This window comes from Thamnophis sirtalis, unplaced genomic scaffold (genome assembly GCF_051295495.1).
Source record: "Thamnophis sirtalis isolate CommonGarterSnake01/CBP01778 unplaced genomic scaffold, rThaSir2_p1.2 scaffold_12, whole genome shotgun sequence".
Classification (NCBI taxonomy): domain Eukaryota; kingdom Metazoa; phylum Chordata; class Lepidosauria; order Squamata; family Natricidae; genus Thamnophis; species Thamnophis sirtalis.
This window is the reverse complement of record NW_028261392.1, coordinates 1760949-1779519: the sequence shown is the minus strand read 5'-3', so window position 1 is coordinate 1779519 and position 18571 is coordinate 1760949. Positions and strand designations below refer to the sequence as shown.

At 43.0% G+C, this 18571-nt stretch overlaps 1 protein-coding gene across 1 annotated transcript in view; it reads left to right on the top strand.

The window, feature by feature from the left end:
• GTF2F2 (general transcription factor IIF subunit 2) overlaps positions 1–18571 on the top strand; it is a 65563-nt gene that overhangs the window by 16954 nt on the left and 30038 nt on the right. Inside the window, 1 exon segment of the mRNA XM_087726494.1 lies at positions 5172–5210. Within this exon segment, the coding sequence (XP_087582620.1) occupies positions 5172–5210 (39 nt within the window).

Below are 18571 nucleotides of genomic sequence, written 5' to 3'. Positions count from 1 at the left end.
GGTAAAAGTTCAAAAAATAAAAGAGTGCCCAGGATGAAATTTAAGGATGTTCTGAATTTAAGGATGTTTTGAACTTTTTTAAGGCAGCGGGAGCTATAAAGCTATAGCAATAGCAGTTAGACTTATATACCGCTTCATAGGGCTTTGCATCCCTCTCCAAGCGGTTTACAGAGTCAGCATATCGCCCCCAACAACAATCTGGGTCCTCATTTCACCCACCTCGGAAGGATGGAAGGCTGAGTCAACGTTGAGCCGGTGAGATTTGAACCGCCGAACTGCAGATAGCAGTCAGCTGAAGTGGCCTGCAGTACTGCACCCTAACCACTGCGCCATCTAGATAGATAGATAGATAGATAGATAGATAGATAGATAGATAGATAGATAGATAGATAGATAGATAGATAGATGATAGATAAAGGAATAAATGAATGATAGACAGACAGACAGACATAGATCAATAGGATGATAGATAGATAGATAGATAGATAGATAGATAGATAGATAGATAGATAGATAGATAGATAGATAGATAGATAGCAATAGCAATAGCAATAGCAATAGCAGTAGATAGATAGATAGCAATAGCAACAGCAATAGCAATAGCAATAGTTAGACTTATATACCGCTTCATAGGGCTTTCAGCCCTCTCTAAGCGGTTCACAGAGTCAGCATATCGCCCCCAACAACAATCCAGGTCCTCATTTCACCCACCTCGGAAGGATGGAAGGCTGAGTCAACCTTGAGCCGGTGAGATTTGAACCGCCGAACTGCAGATAGCAGTCAGCTGAAGTGGCCTGCAGTACTGCACCCTAACCACTGCGCCACCTCGGCTCTAAGCTCTTCCAAAGAGGGGAGAGGGCAACCCATGATCCTCTGGGCAATGACGTGGGACCTCCGGAGCGCAATTCACACGTGTACCCAGCCTTTCATAGCCCAGCGAATAGTCTTGTAGGTTCTACATAGGCGCTCCTCTTTCCTCTGCAAACCACGTTCTCTGCTTCCCTGCTGTATTGCCCACCGAGATTGAAACCTTCGGGAAAAATATACACCTACTCCGTGTTTAAAAATAACACAACCACAAACCTCTGGCTTGTGCCCACAAGCACCTCCCCACTGTGAAGAAACGAAATGTGCGTTGAAATGTGATCTCCTCCCATTGGCATTCTTTCCATCTGCCACCTCTGCACTGCCTCCCTCCCTCTTCGCTGGCTCACCTTTGTGGGTTGACAACACACAACCGGAGATGATTTCATCGCCCGTCCACAGGCTGTGTTGTTCCTCAGCCTCCCCACAACAGTTGAGGAACGAAACTGGAGAATTGCACATTTCTTCTTTCTCCATCTCTTTTTTGTTTTCCCCCTCCAGAGAGAGAGGGGGACAAACATTTCTACAGGCTGTCTTCCACTTAACAAAGGTTCATTTAAGGACCGTCTGGAGTTACAACAGCCTGAAAAAATGTAACTTACAACTGTTTTGCACACTTACTACCCTTGCAGCCTCCCCATTGATCAAAACTATTAGTTTCCACCCATTGCTTCCTGTTCTACTCTCCGGTGCCTTGGAGAATAGCTTGACTCCCTCTTCTTTGGGGCAGCCCCTGAGATATTGGAAGGCTGCTGTCATGTCTCCCCTAGTCCTTCTTTTCATTAAACAAGACATACCCAGTTCCTGCAACCGTTCTTCATATGTTTCAGCCTCCAGTCCCCTAATCCTCTTTGCTGCTCTTCTCTGCCCTCTTTCCAGAGTCTCCACATCTTTTCTACATCATGGCAACCAAAACTGGATGCCGAATTCCAAGTGTGGCCTTCCCAAGGCCTTGTAAAGTGGTATTAACCCTTCACATGATCTTGATTCTCTCCCTCTGTTTATGTAGCCTAGAACTGTGTGGGCTTTTTTGGCAGCTGCTGCACACGGCTGGCTCATATTTAAATGGTTGTCCACTAGGACTCCAAGATCCCTTTCACAGTTGCTACGATTGAGCAAGGTACCACCTACACTGTCCCTGTGCATTTGGTTTTTCTTGCCTAAATGTAGAACCTCAGTTTTGTCTCACTGGCAAAGCTTTGTTGGAGATGCAGATGACCTGAGACCAGAAGTCCACTTTGCCCTGTTATTGTCTTCTGTGTCATGGCCCTGAACGGTTGAAGTTCACAGTCTGTCAGTATCAGTACCAGCACTGATGATGGTACCTCGTTGGGTCAGGAAATGTCTAATATAAATGTAATATTTACAAGTACCCCTCAACTTGCAACCACGATGGGGCCCCAAATTTCTGTTGTTAAATGAGACATTTGTGAAGTCAGCTATCCCCTGATTTACGACCTTTCTTGCCACCGCTGTTAAGTGAATCCCTGCAGTTAGTAACCTAGTTATTAAGTGAATCTGACTTCCCCTATTGATTTTTCTTCCCGAAAGGTCTCAAAAACGGATCACATGACCTCGGGACACTGAAACTGTCATAAGTACAAGCCAGTTGCCAAGCCTCTGAATGTTGATCCCGCGACTCTGGGGATTGCTGCAAATGTTGCCATTGTGAAAAACGACCCTAACTCACTTCTTTCAGTGCAGTTCTAACTTAGAACGGTCACTCAATGAACTGTTATAAGATGAGGACTACCTGTACCAATAATAATAGTACAATACGATACAATACAATAGCAGAGTTGGAAGGGACCTTGGAGGTCTTCTAGTCCAACCCCCTACCTAGGCAGGAAACCCTCAACCATTTCAGACAAATGGCTATCCAATATTTTCTTTAAAAACTTTCAGTGTTGGGGCATTCACAACTTCTGGAGGCAACCTCTGTTCCACTGATTAATTGTTCTAACTGTCAGGAAATTCCTCCTCAGTTCTAAGTTGCTTCTCTCCTTGATTAGTTTCCACCCATTGCTTCTTGTTCTACCTTCAGGTGCCTTGAAGAATAGTTTGACTCCCTCTTCTTTGGGGCAGCTTCTGAGATATTGGAAGACTGCTGTCATATCTCCCCTAGTCCTTCTTTTAATATCCATCTCTAGATGGATAGAGATAGTTGATAAATACAATACAATAGCAGAGTTGGAAGGGACCTTGGAGGTCTTCTAGTCCAACCCCCTGCCTAGTCAGGAAGCCCTATACTGTTTCAGACAGATGGTTATCCAACATCTTCTTAAAGACTTCCAGTGTTGGGGCATTCACAATTTCTGGAGGAAACTTCTGTTCCACTGATTAATTATTCTCACTGTCATGAAATTTCTCCTTTGTTCTAAGTTGCTTCTCTCCTTGATTAGTTTCCACCCATTGCTTCTTGTTCTGCCCTCAGGTGCTTTGGAGAATAGTTTGACTCCCTCTTCTTTGGGGCAACCCCTGAGATATCGAAAGACTGCTCTCATGTGCAGATAATAAAACTTGAACTTCAGTGATAGCCTCCAAGTGCCGTTCTTGGAGAAGTAATCAGGTTTTCCCTTTAACACGAAGCCTTCAACGCGTTGTTATTTTGGCCTTCCAGATTTAATGTGAATGCAAATCCGTTTTTTGTAATTAAACCAGCATGGCCAGCGACTCCAAATTTTTTAATCCCAGCTGGATACTGCCAGGTGGGAGAAGGTAGATTTCTTAGGCTGACCAACGCCCAAAGATTTGTTCGGGCATAACACTGTATAAAATCCATTATGTTGATTAAACTAATCGATCAACTGGCTTTAGACATTTTTGGCAATAAAAACGAAGCACAAGAACTGTAAAGTCCTTCCTTGGTTTTTATTTTTTTTATTTTTTGCAGTTGTGGCTTTTTCCCTTCAGAGGTCTATGCTCTGAAATGCATTTTTCTCGGAGTCTAAGAAGCTGCGATGGAAAATATTTTGACTTTATGAAGCAGATGCCACTGGGGACTCCAATTAAAAGAAGAAGAAAAAACCCTACACATTGCAAAACCTGCAGGAGCAGATTTATCGCTTTTATTTCTTTTTCCACTCTTGTACTTTGCAGCCATTATCCGGCCTTTCTAAAAATGTCGTTAAATCTCTTTGCAACCTCAGTTATTTTCCTTCTGTGTGCTGTGACCCCCCCTTGCTTTTTAAATTTATTTTTCCAGTCATTTTTAAGACATCAACCTTTTTTCCTCTCATCATACACCAGAAATTTTATAACAACATTTTGGGCCAACTGTTGTCCATTCTTTATAGTACAGTAAGATAATTACGACAGACTTCAAGGGACGTTGATTTGCAGAAAGACCGGAAATTTAATTTCTATCAGGAATATACTGATTTGTTTCTATTGAGATGTGATTAGCTAACAACCCTAACATAGTATAGGCTTAGATTAAAGAGAATCTTTAATGATGTCTTACAATGATGATGCTACCTTGTTAATGAAACAACTGCAAGAAAACCACCAACCTCAGTCTTCCTCACCCTCCTCCTCCTCCTCCTCCCTTCTAGCACTGATGATGTCACCTAGTTGGGTAATTAAATGTCTGCAAGAAAATCACCAAGCTCAGAGAGCATCAAGGACCCCATAGGCCCCTCCTCCTCCTCCTCTTCCTCCTCCTCCTCCTCCTCCTCCTCCTCCTCCTCCTCCTCCTCCTTCTTCTTCTTCTTCTTCTTCTTCTTCTTCTTCTCCTTCTCCTTCTCCTTCTCCTTCTCCTTCTCCTTCTCCTCCTCCTCCTCCTCCTCCTCCTCCTCCTCCTCCTCCTCCTCCTCCTCCTCCTCCTCCTCCTCCTAATTCTCTTCCTCCTCCTGACACAACTCTCTCCCTTCCAACACTGATGATATTCCTTAGTGGGGTCATGAAATGTCTGCAGGAAAACCACCAAGCTCAGAGAGCACCAATGACCCCACCGTCTTCCTCCTCCTCCTCCTCCTCCTCCTCCTCCTCCTCCTCCTCCTCCCTTCTAGCACTGATGATGTCACCTAGTTGGGTCATGAAATGTCTGCAGGAAAACCACCAAGCTCAGAGAGCACCAAGGACCCCACAGTCTTCCTCCTCCCCCCCCTCCTCCTCCTCTCTTCTAGTACTGATGATGTCACCTAGTTGGGTAATTTAACATTTACAAGAAAACCACCAGGCTCAGAGAGCACCGTGGAGCCCATAGCTAGAGGCTGTAAGGTGAAACTAACTTATAATCGTGCTAACGACAATGAAGCTCAAAAAAAAAGAAAAAATCCTCACTCTTGTTTTATCGTTCTTTCCAGAAAGCCAGACAGATGAAAAATCAGATAGCAGCAATAACGGTAAGCCTTGCCTGCAACCTTTTGATTGTGAGGCTAATAATATTCATAACAACCCTTCGTTTTTAATGTTTGCGTTAGGCTACCTCTTAAAGCTTCATCCAGAGTATAACGAGAACTCCTGGGGTGAAAGCATGAATTCAAATGCCTTCATTGCTCTAAATTGCTTAAATGGTTCAAATGCCGCTTTCCCGAAAGAGAGAATAGTTCCTTAGCATCCATTTAAACGTTTTCCGAAACTTAAGAAATCTTACTCCAAGTGTATCTGTTGGCATTTTAAAACACTGGAAGAAAATGTTCTCCGTTGCTTTCATTCAAATGCTAATAACCCATTTGCTTACCTTTGGGGAAAGTTAGAGTAACTCAAGAGACAAGGTCTACCGTCTTTAACTCTCATTTTGCAAACCAAAATATCCATGAAGCATAGCGTCTGCAAGGCAGTCTTTCCAATCTTGGTAGCTTGAAGATGCGTTGACTTCCAACTCCCAGAATCCCTCCCAGCCTGCTGGCTGGGGCATTCTGGGAGTTGAAGTCCGCACATTGTATTGAAATTAAAAGGTATGTCCTTGTCCATTGCAGCGTGAGGTTACCAATGAGTTTCGGGTCTCCTCGTCTGTTAAATTGCTAACTATTATTGCTAACTAACAAAATACGGCGCTTGCCTAAATGTCTTCTTGGAGAAGCTGCTTGTTGGTGGCCTGGACCTCTTCACGGTGAATTGGATTTTGGCCAAGGATCATTTGTGGACGCATGGAGGGGAAATAGTTGTGTTTGGCTGACCGACACGTGGCCAGTTGGCCATCTGCGCGGAGTTGCTACTCAAACGGCCTTCGATGCTGACTCGATGTTCCTTTCAAATGTCACGAGGTTCCTTGCAGAAGTGAGCAAAGTGTCCTTGGCTAGCCTCCTCCTCTTCCTCCTCCTCCTCCTCCTCCTCCTCCTCCTCCTCCGGCTGAGGTCCTCCAGGGCCTTAGCTGCTAATGGACACCTCCTGTTTGTCAGCCCAACAGATGCTTTTTGGGATCCCAGCTCATATGTTTTGTTGTCTTGTGTTCATTTTTTGCTCCAAACGAAACAGCTTTTGGCTTTAGTGCCTTCTGGGAAGCAGATCGAAGGTTTTTATTGGACAGGTTGAGCCTCGCCGTAACCATCTTGCAAGGTTTGATGTGGCAGATGAAGCCTCCGCAGAGGATATTGCAAAACCAGGCAGGCAACCGCTAGATTTGAGGAAGGAGAGAGCTCTGCGGTGGGCTTGAAATAGAATAGAAAAGGGAATAGAACACACTAAAATAAAATACAATACAATAGGAAATAGAATAGAAAAGAATAGAATAGAAAAGAATATAGAGTAGAACAATAGAATAGAATACACTAAAATAAAATACAATAGGAAATAGAATAGAAAAGAATAGAATAGAAAAGAATATAGAATCGAACAGAATAGAATAGAATACGCTAAAATAAAATACAATAGAATAGGAAATAGAATAGAAAATAATAGAATAGAAAATAATATAGAATAGAACAATAGAATAGAATACGCTAAAATAAAATACAATAGAATAGGAAATAGAATAGAATAGAATAGAAAAGAATATAGAATATAGAATAGAACAGAATAGAATAGAATACGCTAAAATAGAATACAATACAATAGGAAATAGAATAGAAAAGAATAGAATAGAAAATAGAACAATAGAATAGAATACACTAAAATAGAATACAATAGAATAGGAAATAGAATAGAAAATAGAATAGAAAAGAATAGAATAGAAAAGAATATAGAATAGAATAGAATACGCTAAAATAGAAAATAGAATAGAAAAGAATAGAATAGAAAAGAATATAGAATAGAACAGAATAGAATAGAATACGCTAAAATAGAATACAATAGAATAGAAAAGAATAGAATAGAAAAGAATATAGAATAGAACAGAATAGAATAGAATACGCTAAAATAGAATACAATACAATAGAATAGAAAAGAATAGATTAGAAAAGAATATAGAATAGAACAGAATAGAACAGAATACACTAAAATAGAATACAATAGAATAGGAAATATAGAAAAGAATAGAATAGAAAAGAATATAGAATAGAACAGAATAGAATAGACTAAAATAAAATACCATAGAATAGAATAGAGGAATGAAGAATAGAATAGAGTATAGAATAGAATAGAATAAGGAATAGAAATAGGAATAGGAATAGAATAGAATATAGAATAGAATAAGGAATAGAAATAGAAAGAAATAGAAATAGAATAGAATTCTTTATTGGCCAAGTGTGATACAGAAGGAATTTGTCTTTGGTGCAGATGCTCTCAATGTGCAATAAAAGACAAAATACATTCGTCAAGAATCATCAGGTACATCACTTAATGATAGTCATGGGATACAAATGAGCAATCAGGAAACAATAATCAATATAAATCGTAAGGATACAAGCAGCAAAGGTACAGTCCTGCAGTCATCAGTGGGAGGAGACGGGCGATATGATTTATGAGTGAAATGAATAATGGTTTACATTTTCCGTTAACAAAGTTTGGGTTCTGAAGGACTCAGTATTTCAGTCCTGGTTATTTGTGCATTTCTGAAATTGTTGGTGCCCAAATATTCCGATTGGTCTTCCTCTTGGTTACTGTAGATCAAACCTGACAGTTTTAAGACTTGGAGGAAATAGAAGCTGTGCTGGCTGGAGAATTCTGGGAGTTGAAGTCCACAAGTCTTAAAGTTGCCAAGTTGGAAGACCTCTGCTGTGGACCTTCAACCAGGTTCTCCGTCCAACATACATGGTTAAGTGTTCTAAAGCAGTGTTTCTCAACCTTGGCGACTTTAAGTCCTGTGGACTTCAACTCCCAGAATCCCCCAGCCAGCTATGCTGGCTGGGGGATTCTGGGAGTTGAAGTCCACAGGACTTAAAGTCGCCAAGGTTGAGAAACACTGTTCTAAAGGGCCTCCATGAATAACATTTTTTGAACCTTCTCATAATTGCTTCTTTGGTTGGTTCGGTAGGTTAATTCTGCTTTCCTTTTAATCCTTTTTATGTCCCATTATGGGACATAACGCCCAGGCCAGAAAATTCAGTGTAGGCAATCCTCAACTTACAACAGTTCATTCAGTGACTGTTCAAAGTTACAACGGCACCCCAAAAAAAGTGATTTAGGACCTCGCCAGGGTTGCGTGATCAGATTTCAGACGCTGGGCAACTGACTCACATTTATGACGGTTGAAGGGTCCCAGGGTCACGTGAACCCCTTTTTACGACCTTCCGACAGGCAAATTCAACGGGGAAAGCCAGAACAACCGTGTTACTGACTTACCTGCTGCAGTGATTCACTTAACAACCGTGGCAAGAAAGGTGGTAAAACAGGGCAGACCAGGATGGATTTCAGCCCACCTGTCCTGGAGGTGCTTTTTCCAAAAGGCAACTGGATTTTCTTGAGTGTTGTTTTTTTCCCCCCCTCTTGAAAATGTTTCGCTTCTCATCCAAGAAGCTTCCTCGGTTCTTTTTTTTTATTTTTTATTTTAAACACATAAGCACATCAACAAAAACAAACACATAACTTAAAAACAACATGGGAACAATAAGTTCCATCGTATATCATACCGCAGCTCCGAATCGGTTTCTTTGCAGTTAGTGTTTTTCCTACTATACCTTTCTGTCTTTCATTCATAATCTCCTTATTCGTTATCCATTTTTATGTACATTTCTTTATTTATTTAAACTTAGCTACTTATGACCAGATATTATTTACCTATATTATGCTTTATATTTTTACTGTCATTTATTCTCTTACATACAGATTATAGGTATACATTCACATAATTCACCGTTTGCTCAGAACTGAAGAAGCTTCTTGGATGAGAAGTGAAACATCTTCAGGAAGACAAAAAGTCCAGATTACAGATTAACAGAGTTGGAAGGGACCTTGTAGGTCATCTAGTCCAACCCCCCAGCCAAGCAGGAGACCCTGCACCATTTCTGACAAATGATCGCTCCAACTCTGTTATTCTGTTAAAGAACAAAGGTTAATTGTTGTGACTCAGCAGATGTCTGCTGTGAGTCTTTTCGGGATACAAGATTCATTATGCAGCTGGGGCTGGTTAGAAGCAAGTTTGGAGATAAAAGGAGGGATGCTGCCACGCCCTTAGTTGCAGGAGTCAACGTTCCTTCGTGTGTTTCCTGTTTGGTACAACATTGCTTGATTATTAATGCTTGTTACACTTGGATAAGTGCTTTGGTGTTTCATGTAAACCTGAATCCGTGGAGACTGTGGAGGAAGTACAGTGCTTGTAAGAGTTTTTGTTTTGCATTCTTGTCGGAGACTTGTATTTACGTTATTTCTGGGCTCGAAGCCAGTTTGAACTGAAAACTGATAAAGAAAAGTTCCTTTAAATTTGTCCTTGCCGTTTGTTCTCAAGCCGTGAAGGGGGGGGCAGAACAGTTAATAATATATCAATTTAGAGGAATAGCCTTTCTAGGCGGCTCTCTGCAGCAAATGATCTTTGAGGGGATCCTACAGTCAAGAATAAATTGCAGTGTTAGAATCATTTATTGAAATTGTACATTATCTCAGCCCTGGGAAGTAACGATTGAAAAACATATTTCTAGAGATACCAAAAATAAAACTCTTTTCCCTTCCCGATACCTTTTCAGAGTATATTTTCCAGTCTTTATTTATGACCCTTTCTGCACCGCCTAATAATGGTTCCTAGAAGGGAAGTTAAATCCGGGAAGCAAAACACAAATGAAATGTAACCGCTAAAAACTTAAAAACAGCCGTCGATAAAAAGTAGAGGAAAAAATGGAAGAGCCAAAAGAAGCAAAAATTGCACGATGGGTTTTTTTGTTTTTTCCAAGCCTGGAAGATTTAAAAAGTTGCGGTGATGATAATGATGAAGTCCCTTTTTTATAACTTTGAACAGTCTCTAAGCGAACTGTTGTAAATCAAGGACTACCTGTATTTCTTTGGCTCCAGAATTCCTCAGGAAGATCCTAGATCAGTGTTTCTCAACCTTGGCCACTTGAAGATGTCTGGATTTCAACTCCCAGAATTCCCCAGCCAGCATTCGCTGGCTGGGGAATTCTGGGAGTTGAAATCCAGACATCTTCAAGTGGCCAAGGTTGAGAAACACTGTCCTAGATAGTAGCATAAGATATCTCAGAGTCCACAAAGTTGAAGTCGTCGTTCTTGGCTCCTGTTTGCCAAACATGTCCTCTTGCGAGCCGAGGTGGCGCAGTGGTTAGGGTGCAGCACTGCAGGCCACTTCAGCTGACTGTTATCTGCAGTTCGGCGGTTCAAATCTCACCGGCTCAAGGTTGACTCAGCCTTCCATCCTTCCGAGGTGGGTAAAATGAGGACCCAGATTGTTGGGGCGATATGCTGACTCTGTAAACCGCCCTATGAAGCCCTATGAAGAGGTATATAAGTCTAACTGCTATTGCTATTGCTATTCGTAAGCGCCGTTTTCACTTGCACCCCATGGATTGTGCCTCGTTGGCGGAACCACAGGAGAGACACTGAAATTTTATTTAGCAGGTGATTACGGAGCAAAGACTTTTCCACTTTCTTGCTTTGAATCCTGGATTTTTCCAAGGCCGAGAATAGATTTGGTGAAAAGGTCATTTGGTCTGGAGTCTTTCCTGAAGCTACGTTGGCACAATTTTCCTCAACATGTTTCAAGAGAGTTTAATTTATGGAGGCAACAAGCAAGTGCCTCTCTCATGCAAAACAGCTTTGTAAGGCATTTCTGTTGAGCAGGAAAATGAGCTTAATGTCAGATGAATAGTCCTGCCTTTTTGTCTCCTAAAGTGCTGAGCTGAACAGATTTAATGTGACATTTCCATAAATGGGTTATTTCCCAAGTCAACCTGTTGGTGAAAATGCTTTTTAGAAACCCTTAGCGGGTTTCAGAAGAATAATTCTGCTCAGTACGTTCGACAGAAGCGCGATTTAACTTAAGGTAAGGTTTAGGGTTAGGTTTAGCGTTAGGGTTAGGGTTAGGTTTAGGGTTAGGTTAAGGGTTAGGTTTAGGGTTAGGTTTAGGGTTAGGGTTAGGGTTAGGGTTAGGGTTAGGGTTAGGGTTAGGGTTAGCGTTAGGGTTAGGGTTAGGTTTAGGGTTAGGTTAAGGGTTAGGTTTAGGGTTAGGTTTAGGGTTAGGTTTAGCGTTAGGGTTAGGGTTAGGTTAAGGGTTAGGTTTAGGGTTAGGGTTAGGGTTAGGTTTAGGGTTAGGTTTAGGGTTAGTTTTAGGGTTATTTTTAGGGTTATGTTACAGCACGCTTCTGTCGGCACGCTGTTGTCGCGCGGTTTTGACGGTGCGGTTTTGTCACCGCGCTTTAGTCTACCGCGGTTTTGTGGTGGAACCGCCTGCATTTCCCTTCCCATGTTCCTTTGCAGGCTGAGGAAGGTACCGCTTCGGATGGAAGAATTAATCATCTGAAGAGTATATCTATGGAGATTCTCCGTCGTCCAGGTCCTGCTTGTCCCAAAGGTTCCTTCTTTCAGAAGGCAGATGGACTTTGTTTTTTCCCTGAAGATGTTTCCCTTCTCATCCAAGAAGCTTCAGAACTGGAGAAGCTTCTTGGATGAGAAGCGAAACACCTTCAAGGAAAAAAACCAGAAAGTCCAGTTGCCTCTTGAAAAAGCACCTTTGGGACAACCAGGACCTGGAGGATGGAGAATCTCTGTTAGACATTTTGCACTTTGGGAGTTAGTTAGTTAGTTAGTTAGTTAGTTAGTTAGTTAGTTAGTTAGTTAGTTAGTTAGTGGATTTCTAGGCCGCCCAATCCCGGACTCCAGGCGGCTTACAAAGCGAAAAGAAGAGTAATTTAATAAAAAAATAAAGGAAAACAATTTAAAACATTACCCATGCACCCAATCTGATTGGGGCTGGACCTCAGCAGTGAGGTCAACAGCCCCAGGCCTGCCGGAATAGCCAGGTTTTAAACAGCTTTTCGGAAGGCCACGAGAGACACCTTTCGAATGGTGCAGGAGTATGAACAGATTCCCAGAGGAATCGCAGACTTCAGGAGTCAGATGACCCGTCGAGGGCACAGATAAACCTCCAAATGACTCTCAGAGGGAGTGCTAGCAACCATATGACTCAGGGGTGGGTTTCTCACCCCGTTCCAACCGGTTTGGTTGGAACGGGGCCGGCGGCGTCCTCGTGCACGCACACAGTGCACGCATGCGTACTAGCGTCTGTGCGATGCTCCAGCTGCTCCTGGAGGATCGCGCAGGCGCTGAATGTGTCCTGCGCATGCGTGGAAGCGCAGAACTCGTCGAAACTGGGTAAGGAGTACGGGCGGGAGGGTGGGCCCTTCGCCGTTCTCGGAAGTTACTTCCGGGTTCGCCGACCAACCGGTTCGCAGGGACCGCCGCGAACCGGTTGAAACCCACCCCTGATATGACTGCAAGAAATTGAAATCCTTCCATTCTCCACCATCCAGTCAGAGCTGAAGAAGCTCCTTGGGTGAGAAGTGAAACGTCCCAAAGCTTTCTTTTCCAAGAGGCAGCTGGACTTTCTGGTTTTTCTCTGAAGTTGAAGAAGCCGAGGAAGCTTCTTGGATGAGGAGTGAAACGTCTTTCAAAGAAAAACCGAGAAAGTCCAGTTGCCTCTTGAAAAAAAAATCACCTTTGGGACAACCAGGACCTGGATGATGGAGAATCTCCGTAGACAGATGTGAAATGTCTTCAAAGCAAAACCAAGAAAGTCCAGTTGCCTTTTGAAAGAAAGCACCTTTGGGCTCTAAACAGTAGAGGAATCTTTTTTGAAGACATCTCTAGTTCTGGCCCGGTGGTCCTTTGAGAACATGGACCACGATGATGCTGGACTTCAAGCTGTGAACGTATTTTGAGTTTACTCTTGTAAGCTTCTCACGAGCTGCGAGAACTTCTCATGAACCTCTCAGTCCCAGGTATATGATGAGGATTGACATTCCCGACACTTTTATATTTTCAAGGAATCTCGCTTCTGTATATTTTTATCCTTTTTGTCCCCCCTCAGCCCGTAATGATGCGTGTTTTTTTCCAGATAGCGGAATTCGGCAGTTTGAAAGTTGGGTAGATGGAATCCGGTTGGCAGGGAATGCTGTTCTCTTTTGCTGGAAGAGACGGTGAGCTGTCTCTCTGCCCTCAATTTGCCACCATTGTGCATTCCCCTCCGCTAATTACGGAGTTGAGTAATTATTGTCAAATAAGCCTCAAGCACTCCACTTCTTTCCTAACACGATTTCCCTCTGCGATGGCTTCTCTATGACAACTGTTGGCCTCAAATTAAAATCCAAAGAATTCGCTGGTTTCAGATTCTGGTTTGTTTGGGGGGGGGGGTGTTTAATAGGAAGAGTTAAGCAGATTTCTCTATTTGGTTGCCATGGCATATTCTTTCTAACGCCAGATGGGACTCAAGAGTCCATTCACCCATCCTCAAGCCACCCTTTGAGGTATTGAGGCAAGCCAACCATCCTCATTGAGGTGTCATCTTTTGGGTAGGGAGGGATAGGATAGGATGAGAAGAGAAAGGGGAAGAGAAGAGAATGAAGAAGGGAAGAGAATATAGATTGGAATAGAACAGAACAAAATGCAGAATAGAGTAGAATAGAATAAGGAAGGGTTAGGGAAAGGGAAAAGGGACTAGAATGAAGAGAACGGAGAAAGAAAGGGAAGAGAATATAGATTGGAATAGAACAGAACAAAATGCAGAATAGAGTAGAATAGAATAAGGAAGGGTTAGGGTGCGGCGTTGTTCGCCACACTGGTGGGCTGCTCATGTGTCCTTGCCTAATCAAAAGGAAAACACCAGACGAAATTCCTTGGGATGAGCAAAAGCTTCGAAGGATCCTCGAAGGGCTCTTTTATTAGAAAAAGTTAGTTACAGCGTCATAATCACACATGGCACAAATAAGCTAATGAGAAGTTCACAGCATTCCAGAAATAAACCAATAGAAAGTCACATCATGGCAAAGGGGGGCAAAGGGGGAACAGAAGATTACAAGCTGCATGGCATTGGGAGGGGGAGAGAGGGAACAGAAAGCTATAGCACAGCATAGGGGGGGAGGAAGGGCATGTGTGGGAGTAGGCTCACACAGTTCTTGTTACAAAAGGCTGCATAGTGAGTTATGACCGTTAGGCAATGTTTTTGCATCCCTGTGTATGTGTGTTTCAGACAGCCGAAGCTGTCCTGCACGCAAACATCCAGAATGAATTCCAACATCTCCTCTGTTTTTGTTTTAAAAAGCAGCGTCTCCCTCTTCGTCGCTGGGCATGCGGAAGGGATCTTTCCCCATGAAAGGGGTTGACTGTTCATGTAACTCCATGTGGTTGACAATGTGAATTTTCTTCTGTGGAGCCAAGCTAGAGAGTATATTCTTGCACATTGCAAATAAAGAGGGTACACATTGAATACAGCAGCACAACAGTATCAGCAAAGCAACAAGGGTTATAATGGTCTTGACAGTATTTCCCAACCAGCTAAAATTAGGTAGCCAAGAGGTCAGCCAATCCCACAAGGAGTCCGAGGCCTTATATGTCTGTCTAACTGTTTGAACAATATCATGTAATTTTTCCACACTGGTTTCAATTTCTCCGGACTGGTTCAAATAATGACAACAGGTAGCATTCAACCAAACACATAGGCCTCCTTCCTTGCTTAACAAGTAATCCAGAGCTAATCTATGTTGAGTTAAAATTCCAGCTAAAGAGTCAACTTCTGCCTGCAGGGCTTGTAGCCCAAATATCGTGGTGTTAGCTAGGGTTTCCATTTGAGCAGATAAGATACACAGTTGTTTAATGTTCCATGCGACACCCAAGAGTGGTAGGGCTATAGCAATAAATCTTTCACCCTCTGTCAGATAGGTATTGTCAGGATCATAACCTAAAGCTGGATCGATTGCTTTCTTTTGTCTGGCCCATCCAAATTGTTTCTCCCAGGGACTATCGGGTTGAGACATGGGATGTGCTGAGATTCCGGCAGGTGCCAGAGTTCCAATAGTGCAAGTACCATTCCATACAGGGGGCAACACCTTCCCAGCCCAATGACCACAAAGCCAGTACAGGCCAGGTGGTAACCCATACAAATAATACCCATGATGGCCCCAGATTTGTTCCTGTACTCTGTTAAAGGCAACCATCCCTCTCCTGTTAGAGAATATAAATCTATGACTATACTATCTTCTTTTCTACACTTAAAATGCTCAGGTAATGATAAGTGTGAACAATCGTAGCCAGTTTCTGTAATTTTGAAAGTAGCATTGCAGTGGGGATAATCCCCAACAGAAAAGCGGGGCAAAGGGATTTGCTTGGTGATACCACCAATAGTTACTGCTTCATAACCTTCATGCGAGACATTCCACCATGTAATGCAGATGGGGGCAAGAGGGGGTAAAACCCGATGTGTCAAAATATACTGGGCAGAATCGTAGATAGTATGTGCACGATTATTTTTTGTGGAATATAGTACAGTAACATTCCAGCCTGTGAGGTTTAAAGTTCCAGAGGCTAGAATGGGCCAGCCCTGCATGTTAGAGGCAGGGCCGTGTGTACAAACCCAGCAATCAGACAGATTGTTAATACGGGTAAGGTTATGTATAAGAAGATGAAACTCATTTACATGCCAATCCATTGTGCGTTTGGGCCGATGATGTGGGGTGGAGACATCCTTTGCCCCAGCAGGAACTGCCTGACATTCCCCAACCCAGATAAGCAAAAACAAAATGACCATCAATAAAGCAAAGATAATCATGTGATGTGAAAATGGTCTGCAGTCCAAAGGCTTGGAAACTTCCTCCGGGGGAGTGGAAGGTGGAGGGTGCTCTGCCCTGTTCTCCAGGTCAGAGACAGAGACAGCCTCAAGCTGTGGTTCCTGCTGGTTGGTCATGGTCAGGCGGCTTCTGTGTTTGTGTAGGTGTTTGTGTAGGTGGCTTGGGCAAATATGGTCTTACGTGCCGTCCTGGGATCCAAAGAACCTTGTCTTTCAGTTGGATGGCAGCATAGCCCCTTCCCCAGGTAATCAGGTCAGCAGGTCCTCGCCACGTCAGGTCAGGCAAGCAGCGATAGTAGACAGGTGGTCGAAGAGTGTCAGCAGAAGGTGGAGCTGCGAAGTGACGAGTTGCTGCTGAGGAAGGCGGCTGACCGGTGAGATTTAAAAAGTTTAATGTATAGAGACAAAGATTAAGAATGTTTTGCAAAGCTGGGAGGCTAGGGGGCGCTTTCCCCTGTGTTTCAATGTAGCGATCAAGGGCATGCTTAAGAGTCTGATTAGCGCGCTCAACCATTGCCTGTCCTTGGCTGTTATATGGAATGCCGAATTTGTGCACAATGTCCCATTGGTTGCAAAAAGCAGCAAATGCTGCACTGGTATAAGCGGGCCCATTGTCTGTTTTTATCTCTTTTGGGCGTCCCAGCGATGCGAAGGTTCGAATGCAGTGGTTGATAACATGTTTTGTGGCTTCTCCCCTTTGTGGGGTAGCAAACAAGAAGCCAGAGAATGTATCTATGATTACATGTAGATACTTCCAAGGAGCAAAGGATGAATATTGAGTCACACATCCATTTGCCAAATTTGGCAACATTCTGTCCCTCTGGGATTAACTCCCATAGGGAGGGAATGAGATTGCCGACTACAATGGGGCATTGATTGCTGATGCCCCTGCCGACGTAAGGCCAAATTGTTTTATGAGCGCTTTTTTGTTCTGATGAAAGTAAGAATGGCTATCCCAAGGTGTGATAGCAGAAATTAACTTTTGCAAAAATAAGAAAAGTGAGAGTAATTGTAGTTCCAATGAGGGAGAAAGATAGGCCTCATAGATTGATTACATAGAGGCTATCCAAAATCAAGTTAAAGGGTTTATTTGGAAAAGTGGAAAAAGCCAAAACAGAGGCAGCAAGCTCCGCACACTGAGCGGAAGTCTGCGGGGGGGGGGGGTAATTTTTGTACACCACCGACCATTCTCCTGCCAGGCACAAGCACCATAGGTTTTGCTTCCGTCAGCAAAAATAGTCATGGCCTGAGGAAGTGGGAGAGGGGAATATGGAGTGTGCCATTGCAAGGTAACAGTTTTCAAAAGAGCCAATCTAAGGTCGGGAGGTGCATGGGCTGGAGAATTTTATTAACAGCCCTCAAATCATGCAAAAAACGCCATTTACCAGATTTCTTTTTTATAACAAACACAGGAGTGTTATAGGGATTCAGGGAGGGCTCAATGTGTCCTTTTTGTAACTGTTCCATATCTCTTTCCTCTTCCTCTCTTCTCTCTCTGTCTCTCTCATCCTCTATCTCTTTGTCTCTGTTCACTTTCTCTTTCCCTCTTTTCTATTCTTCTGTCCTTCTCCCCTCTCTCTCTTCTTTGTCTCTTTCACTCTTTCACTCTTTTTCTTTCTTCCTCTCTCCCACACTTTTATCACTTTCTCTTTACTCTCTACTGCCCAACCTGTCCCCATACTTATCTTAGATTAATCATGTTTGCAATAATTTACCTACTTTCCTAATTTCCTTACTGGAGCCCTCACTCCCTCAAACACACACACACACACACACACACGCATGCACAAAACCATTTTTCTCCATTCCAATTCAGATCCTATGAATCAATTGCTCTGTGAAACATCTGTGAAAAAGATTCAGGTGCTTCAGGCAGGAAAATGTCATCAAAGCAACAGAAAAGAAATCAGAAGAGTCAGTAAGAAAGGGAGTAACAAGAACTCCTTGAGACATGAAATCACGATGAGGAAAAGCCAAGAGTGGCATCGTAAAGGGTAATGAAATAGAGGTAGCCGGAATCACCGGAAGAAAATAGGAAGAGCCAGGCAGATTCACTTGCCAAAAGATTGAAATAAGAAGGAAGATAAGAAGCAGTCCTTTTGTGTGGGGGTCAGGTTGGAAAGCAGGCAAAAGCGTCCTTTAAAGGAATGTAATGCTGAGGAGCTTCAAAGGCTGAGGGAGATAGGAGCATGCATACAAGGGAAGAAAAAGCCTTGGATTCAAAGTGCAAATTTAGTAAAAAGGTTTCCAAATGTGGCGGGGGGGTGTCTGGTTCCCCCATCATGGCTTTTTTATGAACTTTTAAACATTCCATGACAATCCGCCAAGTGGAAAGTATTTTCCCTGGTGCCCTTGGAGGGTCGTGGAAATACTTCCCTAATTTTTCCCAAGTGGCTATTCGAATTGAGCCCTTATCAGGATATGTGGGACAATTTTGATAAATATACCTGAGAAGGTCAGTAAGGTCTTTTTTCGAAGGGATGGGGAGAAAGTTCCCATTGTTTTTTAAGATTAATATTGAGGTTTTGGCCAATTCTCTAAGTTCTTGGAGGTGCGCAACCTGAGGCTTAGAGAATTCTGCCCCCATAACTCACGATTGGGAGG